The sequence below is a fragment of the Schistocerca nitens genome, chromosome 9 (genome assembly GCF_023898315.1).
Source record: "Schistocerca nitens isolate TAMUIC-IGC-003100 chromosome 9, iqSchNite1.1, whole genome shotgun sequence".
NCBI classification, from domain to species: Eukaryota; Metazoa; Arthropoda; class Insecta; order Orthoptera; family Acrididae; genus Schistocerca; species Schistocerca nitens.
The window spans coordinates 193,159,649-193,170,093 of NC_064622.1; the positions used below are offsets into that span (position 1 = coordinate 193,159,649).

At 45.2% G+C, this 10,445-nt stretch overlaps 1 protein-coding gene across 1 annotated transcript; it reads right to left on the reverse strand.

Moving 5' to 3' along the window:
* Positions 1-365: 365 nt before the first annotated feature.
* LOC126203604 (cuticle protein 7) lies at positions 366-7,999 on the reverse strand. Its single transcript, XM_049937971.1, has 3 exons — positions 7,939-7,999; positions 6,291-6,461; positions 366-828 (listed from the first exon to the last, which is right to left on the reverse strand). Exons 1-3 carry the CDS (start codon positions 7,945-7,947, stop codon positions 523-525), a joined length of 486 nt encoding a protein of 161 aa, XP_049793928.1. The 5' UTR covers positions 7,948-7,999; the 3' UTR covers positions 366-522.
* Between the last annotated feature and the right edge of the window lie 2,446 nt (positions 8,000-10,445).

Genomic DNA, 10,445 nt, shown 5'->3' on the forward strand with positions numbered 1-10,445 from the left:
CCGGTCTACCTGACAGGAACCCCCAGCCACAGTAAATTTTATTCAGTCTTAGCTTTAAAAAGTTTTTGCCACGTAAGAAACATCGCTCATTCTCATTACTCAACCTGAGAAAATTCAGTTGACTATTAAAAGGATCTGGCAGATTTACATTGTAGAGCTCTCTGATAAATAAAAGCAACTCTCATATAACATTACTCTGCTGATGACCAATACCTTTCTCTCAACTGCTTCATGCATTAGCTACAATGGTAAATACCTATCATCATATCAGGCATTAAAAATCAAAGTCGAACTTTAAAATTGTTAATGCAGTAGTGGTAATGGGTTGTTCAATAAATAACTTACAACAGAAGACGAAATTTTTGTAACTACGTTTTATTGAGGATGTTCATGAACAAAAGGTACAACATGGCCACACAACAACATGTCACCCTGACTGGCAAGCGATAAATAGAAACAGAGGCGTATTTACAAGATGCGGATCAGGCGATGAGAAGAGTGTGAGGTGGGCAGCACGGCGCTTCAGCCGAGGTGCTTGTAGCCGTAGGCGGGGGCGGCGGCGTAGGCGGGGGCGGCGGCGTAGGCGGGGGCGGCGGCGTAGGCGACGGGCGCGTGCACCTTGGCGACGGCGATGGGGGCGGGCGCGGGGGCGGGGTGCGCTCCGGCCTGGCGGTGCACGACGGCGTTGAAGCCGTTGTGCGGGTCGGCGGTGTACTCGACGGTGCGCACGGAGCCGTCGGGCTCGACCAGGGAGTAGCTGCCCTGCACCACGTCGCCCTCGCGAGTCTCGTGCTGCGCCTTCTGGTCGCCGGTGTGCGCGTCGCTCACCTGCGGGCACGCACAGTAGTCTCAGTCACTTTGCCAAGCCACAGCGAAACACTGCACTGAACTGCATTGCGGAGTGGTCCTACCATAGCGAACCATTACACTGAACTGCGTTACAGAATGGTCCTAAACAAGATGCCGGGTGAATGGCTCCAAAGCATATGCTGTAGGCAATTTCTACCTAAAACAACCCTTCCGAGGCCCAAATGCGAAGTATAAATGTAGACTAAAAGATGGCGTACTGTTCTTCGTTACAAGTGTGGCCAGTTCTCTAGAATAGTATAAGGCGAAAAGCACTGTTATTGATGGTCTGCCTCAGTCGAGAATTGTTAGCTTGTTGAATCATTTTGAGGCTGTCAGTAGAAAACTGTACAGGTTCCTAACAGGTTCTTATACAGAAATATGTAAAACCTTGTCTATCAAATATGGGCTCTAAAATGCGTATCCTAAGAGGAATGAGCATTTATTCGTCTTCTGCACTATGAACCACATCTCTCCTACTGCGAAGTCTCCGCTTTCCATGTTTTGGGAGTAAAAATGTGACAAAAACAGGAAAAAAAATTTCAGTATTCGTTGGATCTTAACTGCACACGTTAAGTTCTATGAGCACTTGTTCACCTTCGCTAGCGTGAAAAACATCTCTTCTAGTGGACAAATGCCCATAGCTCTTAAGGTGTGCATGTTAGAGCCCATGTTTGCTGGACATTTTATTCTTGGTTTCGTCCATTATACCGCCTTCCGAAATATGAAAAGCAAAGAGCTTTCAGTAGAAGAGATGTGTTTCACAGTACCGAAGATGAACAAGAGCTACGTGCTTTCGAGCCTTTTTTCCTAGTTTTGGTATAAGGAAACGTGTCCGTAAACCTGGTCGGCGTTTTTGAGAACACCCTATATATTGCTGCGTCGATCGGGAAAAAAATGGTTCAAATGGCTCTAAGCACTATGGGACTTAAAATCTGAGGTTATCAGACCCTAACTAACCTAAGGACATCACACACATATATGCCCGAGGCAGGATTCGAACCTGCGACCGTAGCAGCAGCGCGGTTCCGGACTGAAGCGCCTAGAACCGCTCGGCCACAGCGGCCGGCGATCGGGAAAAATCATTTGACGGGATAGACGAATGACAGCTTTTTGAAATGCTGAGAGACGGTAGCATAAAATACAATGACAGAAGAGTAATGTAGAGACTGTATAGGTAACAGGTGCTGTAAAATGTAGAGAATATCAAGAAGAAGCTATTGTTAAACAGGCTGTACGGCAAGGCTGCTCACTCTCTCCTGTCCTGTTGAACGGATACATTCAGTGTGCATTAAATTAAGTAGAAACTGGGAGCTATATTTATAATTAAAATTATTTAATGTGTACATGCAGAGGAGTTCAAGTGAAGTTATTGAGAAACTAGGTTCTATAGGAAGAATTAAAATTCTTGGTAAGAAAGTATACATGTTGAGATTTTCTAATGATGTCGCAATGTTAAACCAATCAGGGTAACAACTACAAGCGATGCTGGCCTAAATGGAAACCACCGTCATTTGTTGCTGCTACATGGGAATTAATAAAGGTGAAACAAATATCTTAGCCGTGAGTGGACAGAACACCGTTGCCCATTACTCACTTAATAATGAGATACGGAAAGCCGTCGAATCCTTTGCCTGCCGAGGGACTAAAATTACGTAAGACGGAAGATCGACGAAGGTATTGCAAGCCGAATCTAAAGCCAAAAGCTGCTTTTAACAACTGGAGAAATCTTTTCACATCCATCTAGTAAAACAAACATCTCAGGGAAGTTCTCATAGAGACGTTTGCTTGGAGTGTGCCCTTGTATGGAAGTGAAATGTGGATACTCGGAGAAGCAAAATAAAAGGACATAACAGTCTTCGAGATGTGGTGCCAACGGAAATGTTAAAGACTGCCTAGGTAGATTATGTAAGATTCGAAGAGATACTCCACAGAGTGGAGGAAGAGAAGCCATATCTCTTGAAGCTTATCCGTCTCAGAAGGAACACATGGACCGGCCATCTGCTGAAACATGACACTATCATTACAAGCAACATAGAAGGGACTGTAGAAAGGAAGAACAGAAGAGGCAGACTGCACCTAAAATACCAACAGATCGTGTAGAATACCAGCTGCACCCTGTATACAGCCCTCAAGAATAAGGCCGAACACTGAAACGTATGGCTATCTGCTACTAACGAACCTGATCGATGAAGACCTGAGAGCAAGAAGTGAGTCCCCCAGGTTGTATTGTCTTGATCCGTGTAACTATTTTGTTCCTAAAGTTTCATCCAAAAGTGAGATTAGAGATATCCATAAGTCCTCCGTGTTCCGCAGACAAATGAGACAGTAAAACTCAAAAAAACATTGAACATCTCTTTTAAAATCCAACACAGCTTCAGATAAAACTTCAGTAGGCAAAACAGTTACACGGCCCACGATCATGCAACCCAGAAGGTTCACCAGCAGCTAAGTTAATCAGTCGTGAAAGCCTTCATTATATGATCATTTTGATGTTGTTAGAGAATTATAAGCAACGTACCTTGACCAGCTATGGGCCTACCCTTCTCTGAAAACCAAATGTAAAGGAAACCAAACGCTACATTTTATACTGCTCGTCGCTCGCCATTACCATTTGCAGATAAGACGCGGCGTTCATACCATACGAGAGAGAACTTCTGCCATTTAGCTCTTGTAGTCTGTTAGTAAACGTGTCGTAAGAGCTTGCAGTTTCCGTGGCCTCAGTACTTGCCCCGGTGTACGCAGATACTGCTGCCCCTTTGGGAACGCTACGGGGAGCTAAAAATACGGTCGTTACCTCAGAGCCATTCAAGGTCAGGCGACTGCCAGTATCGGCACTCACCGCAATTATACGCATTGATGGAGTCTGACAAGCACAGATCTCCACGGCAGTAATTACACGATAAAATAACTAGCAACAGTAGCCAAATTACTACCACAGACCATTTCCTGGTCTGTAGAACGTAGTAAATCTATGTGAGAAAAGGCAAGTATCACGTTACAGAGAAGAGATAGGATTTTTGTATGTTGTAAGAATTTGATGCCATAATATCCGTACGATATATGATAACAATGCAGCAAGTAGTTGGAATAGAATTACTTCAAAGATGTTTGTATTGTCTGCGCTCTCGGATATGTCTGAAAGAACAGATACCATTTTGTTCCGGCTGCCAACATGAGTCAAGACACAAAGGAATGAATGACGTTTAGCTGCTACTGGGCTCTAATATACATCAATGGGGAAAGTTGAAAATTTATGCGTGGTCGAGGTTCGAACCTGGGCCTCCTGCTCAGTAGGCATATGCTCTGACCAGTAACCCATCCGTACACAGTGGTCATCGCATCTGCAAGGACTACCCTGCCACGCCTTCCACCAGACCCGAATTCTCAATTTATCCACATACATTAGTGAGCTAGACTAGCCCGAGAACTTGGGCCTGATGGGAGAGTTCGTGCAATAGCGATCACCACTGTGTCCGCATCGGTTACTGGTCAGAGCATCCGCCTAGTGAGCAGGCGACGCATGTTCAAATCCCGGCGTGACACAAATTTTCAACTTTCCCCATTTATGTAAATCAAACCCCTCTAGCAGCAAAATGTCATTAATTCCTTTCTGTCTTACTTCAAGGATCTAACTGTCAGTTAATCTGAACGAAAGAGCCATAGGTTTGATAGATTTGAAATTGCCTTTAGACATATGGCAAAGCAAGTATATACAGGGTGTTTCAAAAATGACCGGTAGATTTGAAACGGCAATAAAAACTAAACGAGCAGCGATAGAAATACACCGTTTGTTGCAATATGCTTGGGACAGCAGTACATTTTCAGGCGGACAAACTTTCGAAATTACAGTAGTTACAATTTTCAACAACAGATGGCGCTGCAAGTGATGTGAAAGATATAGAAGACAACGCAGTCTGTGGGTGCGCCATTCTGTACGTCGTCTTTCTGCTGTAAGCGTGTGCTGTTCACAACGTGCAAGTGTGCTGTGGACATCATGGTTTATTCCTTAGAACAGAGGATTTTTCTGGTGTTGGAATTCCACCGCCTAGAACACAGTGTTGTTGCAACAAGACGAAGTTTTCAACGGAGGTTTAATGTAACCAAAGGACCGAAAAGCGATAGAATAAAGGATCTGTTTGACAAATTTCAACGGACTGGGAACGTGACGGATGAACGTGCTGGAAGGGTAGGGCGACCGCGTACGGCAACCACAGAGGGCAATGCGCAGCTAGTGCAGCAGGTGATCCAACAGCGGCCTCGGGTTTCCGTTCGCCGTGTTGCAGCTGCGGTCCAAATGACGCCAACGTCCACGTATCGTCTCATGCGCCAGAGTTTACACCTCTATCCATACAAAATTCAAACGCGGCAACCCCTCACCGCCGCTACCATTGCTGCACGAGAGACATTCGCTAACGATATAGTGCACAGGATTGATGACGGCGATATGCATGTGGGCAGCATCTGGTTTACTGACGAAGCTTATTTTTACCTGGACGGCTTCGTCAATAAACAGAACTGGCGCATATGGGGAACCGAAAAGCCCCATGTTGCAATCCCATCGTCCCTGCATCCTCAAAAAGTACTGGTCTGGGCCGCCATTTCTTCCAAAGGAATCATTGGCCCATTTTTCAGATCCGAAACGATTACTGCATCTCGCTATCTGGACATTCTTCGTGAATTTGTGGCGGTACAAACTGCCTTAGACGACACTGCGAACACCTCGTGGTTTATGCAAGATGGTGCCCGGCCACATCGCACGGCCGACGTCTTTAATTTCCTGAATGAATATTTCGATGATCGTGTGATTGCTTTGGGCTATCCGAAACATACAGGAGGCGGCGTGGATTGGCCTCCCTATTCGCCAGACATGAACCCCTGTGACTTCTTTCTGTGGGGACACGTGAAAGACCAGGTGTACCGCCAGAATCCAGAAACAATTGAACAGCTGAAGCAGTACATCTCACCTGCATGTGAAGCCATTCCGCCAGACACGTTGTCAAAGGTTTCGGGTAATTTCATTCAGAGACTACGCCATATTATTGCTACACATGGTGGATATGTGGAAAATATCGTACTATAGAGTTTCCCAGACCGCAGCGCCATCTGTTGTTGACAATTGTAACTACTGTAATTTCGAAAGTTTGTCGGCCTGAAAATGTACTGTTGTCCCTAGCATATTGCAACAAACGGTGTATTTCTATCGCTGCTTGTTTAGTTTGTATTGCCGTTTCAAATATACCGGTCATTTTTGAAACACCCTGTACATCCAGAACAAAATACTTGATTTCCTCTCTTACGTCAACGACGCCAGGAATATTAAGACGTTGGTGGACGCTGAAAGTTCTGTAGCAATTTATAAGTGCTGAGGTAAACAAACCGATAATGACCCTAGGAGACCACTCGGTCACTCTATCGTTGTTGCTGTGCTAATCAACACTCACCGAGTACTCGAAGCTGTAGTGGGGGTTGGGGTCGTATTCAATGGGGGCGGCAGCGGCGGCGTAGGCGGGGGCGGCGGCGTAGGCGGGGGCGGCGATGGCGTGCGGCGCCGCGTAGCCGGCAGAGATGACTCCAGCGCGGGCTACGGCCACCAGGGCTGCGAGGACGACCAGCTGCGGACAGGCCGAAACGTCACGCTCCAGGCAACAACAACAACAACAACAACAAAAAACACACACACAAAACTCCTGTTGACCTCCAGACACCTTAACACACTCCCCACATTTCAAATAACTTTCAGTGACTAATCCCCAGGGTTCTCCATTATCCCATTTCTGCACAACTATGAGATTTCTTTCACTGCATATCCCTGTACTTTTCACAACATTCCTACTTCTTAGCTTTACCTAATCCGGGTACTCATTCTTTGTAGCTGGTCTTATTCTTTCGTTTCCTTCATTAAGCTGTGCGACTGGTTTTCCAGTTCTGGTATTTATAGACTCTTTAGTCGTACCGATATCCCAATGATTTTGTTAGCCATGGAACAGCATTGACTATTCTTCAGTGCATTAGGAAGTAACGTCAATTGGATGCTCCAGTATTGAAAATAGGCATTTGTTTAACGGATCTATTATTATAGTAATCGGTCCGTGTTCCTTTCCTTGGTTACGAGCTGTATAGCAATTCAGTTGTGAAGAAACGTCTGCTGATATGAACAACAGGTACACTTGCAGTTACATCTCCGTCATTCTATAAATTATGTTTAACCCCCTTGGAACACGTAACAAATAGAAAATTTCTGTCCTATCACTTGTTTGCGTGGAAAAATTTGTGCAAAGCAACGTGTAATTCCGATATTAAATTGTTTTCTTTGATCAAGTCAAATAACTAGATGAAAATAAAGTCAACAACCAGATTTAACATGGTAGACTAATCTGCTTTCAGATTACGTCATTCTGTCGAAAAGCAGACAGTTCGCATCTTAGCAGACAAAGTTTTTAGACGTCTCTCCAAAAGCCGGAGATTCTGTAATAAGAAGCCAGTAAACCTGTATTACTGGAACGACCTTATGTTTGTGTCAAGACTGTACAGTAAGCAAGGCTCTTACTTAGTTGCAGTTAAATTTTGTTTTTGTCATTAATTTAGTCACAGAGAATAAAGATCTTAATAATTCCTATTCTAAGCGGTGTAACTCCGAAAGGAGCGCTAGTTTGCTGAACTACTGTACGAATCTTTTCAGCGCACCGCATGCGGGTGGGTCTACAAAAGTTAGTAAAGTTGATTTCATTGCCCTATAATCTCACGAATGTGCCGACTGAAGTATGCTGTATGCGTGGATCGGTAGTGAACCTTAGCTAGGGGGAGCCCTAGCAGAGTGACTTAGTATCCAGTAACCTTGTGAATAAATGTTTACCGTAGGACCTAATGTGAGTGTGTCAACTCTCATTCCTGAAGTTAAGCTTATGAGACCTGCAGACTTTTGATGATAGCATACTATGTATAACCCCATAATCGACACTAATCTCTCCAGAATATCATAAGCTGACCAGCTATATCAAAATATCATAGACGACTCGAACCAAGCGGTGTTGGCGGCTCAAGCGCGAGTCTACATTTGCCCGTCGCACCATTAGTGTTCGCCGTACTCACCTTGTACATGTTGCTGTTTGTTTGGTGGTGGTGCGGGATGCAGGAGCTCCTTAGGAGTCGGATGTCGGCTGACTGATGCCGGGGTGTCGCGGCCGACGCCTTTTATACCCGTGTCGGTCACTCGGCGCACGCGAGCCCCGTGACGTAAGACGCGCGCACAGTAACGTAAGGCAGCGTAACGTAGCCGCGAGTCCTTTCACTGCGGAGGGCCCAGCCCGGGAAGGGAAACACGCCCCGCCCCAGGTCGCAGCAGACGGCCGAGCCCCGTGCTCTGCAGTACTGTGCGCGCTCACTTGTTAGCCTACTTTCCTCACAAGAAAGGTGCCGGCTCGCCGGGCGGTCACTCGAGCTGCCGGATACCAACGATTTGTTTGCAAGAGGCTATTCCAGAATGATTCATCGGATTTCACAAGACACATTAACAAGACTGAAGATAAAACCTAAGGATGAGTATAGTCGCTTGCATTTCTTCTCAAAGTACATAATGGAGGGAGTGCAGGATTTATGTTATGGCACTATTACAGTCTCTGCGTCGGCAGTGATGCTATCTTCCCTGGTTGGTAGCGTTATATTCGAAATGTTATGATTTAAACTAAAACGCTATGGTCCTCTGATGATGGAGGAAAAAAATGGCTCCGAGCACTATGGGACTTAACTTCTGAGGTCATCAGTTCCCTAGAACTTAGACCTACTTAAACCTAACTAACCTAAGGACATTACACACATCCATGCCCGAGGCAGGATTCGAACCTGTGACCGTAGCGGTCTCGCGGTGCCGGACTGTAGCGCCTAGAACCTCTCGGCCACCCCTGGCGATTCTGATGATGGAGGATCTACCTTTAGTCTTCTACATGGTACAATTAGTATTGCTTTCTTCTTAAAACTCTCAAGAAGTTGTGGCCCATCAGTAACTTAAAGAAATTATTTTCATGGAAATGTCGACGGAATGTCGTACGCTCTTTGTAACGCAATATTTTGCAGGGATTGCTCTGCAGGTTTTGCTTCGCCGCGCTACCCCAAACAGCGCTTTCGTAGCCCATCACTATCCGCAGGTAGAGACGTAGAAAGGTCAGACCACATTTAGGCGATGCTATCCACATGTTGGCGTCGCTCTGAAGTGACGTCAAAATGACGTACAGTCGTTCAGCCGCAAATTTCAAGCCAGCCAAGTGCGACACCGATACTAACCTCTCCTGTGTGCCGTGTGTACATAAACAAATTTCACCGTCAAAAATAGGTCTTTACACTGTATAAATACAGCGGCATCACATAAGTGTGAAGCTCTGTATGTTATGAAAACCTAACCTAATCTAACCTAGCCGGCCGGAGTGGCCGTGCGGTTCTAGGCGCTACAGTCCAGCACCGCGAGACCGTTACGGTCGCAGGTTCGAATCCTGCCTCGGGCATGGATGTGTGTAATGTCGTTAGGTTAGTTAGGTTTAAGTAGTTCTAAGTTCTAGGGGACTGATGACCTCAGAAGTTGAGTCCCATAGTGCTCAGAGCCATTTTGTTAACCTAACCTAGCATAAGTTATATGAAATATTACCATTGTAAATATCATCACGAAAATAGTTACAAAAAATGGTTCAAATGGCTCTGAGCACTATAGGACCTAACTTCTGAGGTCATCAGTCCCCTAGAGCTTACAAGGGAACCTCCCCATCGCACCCCCCTCAGATTTAGTTATAAGTTGGCACAGGGATAGGCCTTGAAAAACTGAACACAGATCAATCGAGAAAACAGGAAGAAGTTGTGTGGAACTATGAAAAAAATAAGCAAAATATACAAACTGAGTAGTCCGTGCACAAGGTAGGCAACATCAAGGAGAGTGTTGGCTTACGAGCGCCGTGGTCCCGTGGTTAGCGTGAGCAGCTGTGAAACGACAGGTCCTTGGTTCAAATCTTCTCTCGGGTGAAAATTTTAATTTTTTATTTTCAGATAATTATCAAAGTTCAGGCACTCACACATAATCAACTTCGCTCTCCAAAATTCCTGGACATGTTCAGATTTGCTTGGATATATACAGAATTTGACGGTCTACGCACGGAAACATTTGAAAACGTAAAAAACATATGTTTTGACAGAGCACAGTGAAAACTGTGCGACTCTGAAACTATTGCATTCATTTGATGCAGTTTATGTGACAAACTCTTATGTTTTCATCACTTTTTTGGAGTGGTTATCACATCCACAAGAAAACCTAAATCGGGCAAGGTAGAAGAATCTTTTTACGCATTCGCCAAGTGTGCAAATTAGGTGGGTCGACAACATATTCCTGTCATGTGAGGCACATGCCGTCACCAGTGTAGTAAAGAATACATGAGACGTGTTTTCCTGTGGAGGAACCGGTTGACCTATGACCTTGCGATCAAATGTTTTCGGTTCCTATTGGAGAGGCACGTCTTTTCGTCTACTAATCGCATGGTTTTGCTGTGCGGTTGCAAAACACAGACACTAAACCTATTACAGTGAACAGAGACGTCAATGAATGAACGGACAGATCGTAA

Coding starts and splice junctions, on each gene's coding strand:
- LOC126203604 (XM_049937971.1), bottom strand. Junction 829..6,290: donor ACTACAGCTTCGAGTACTCG/GTGAGTGTTGAT, acceptor GCGTGCCCGCAG/GTGAGCGACGCGCACACCGG.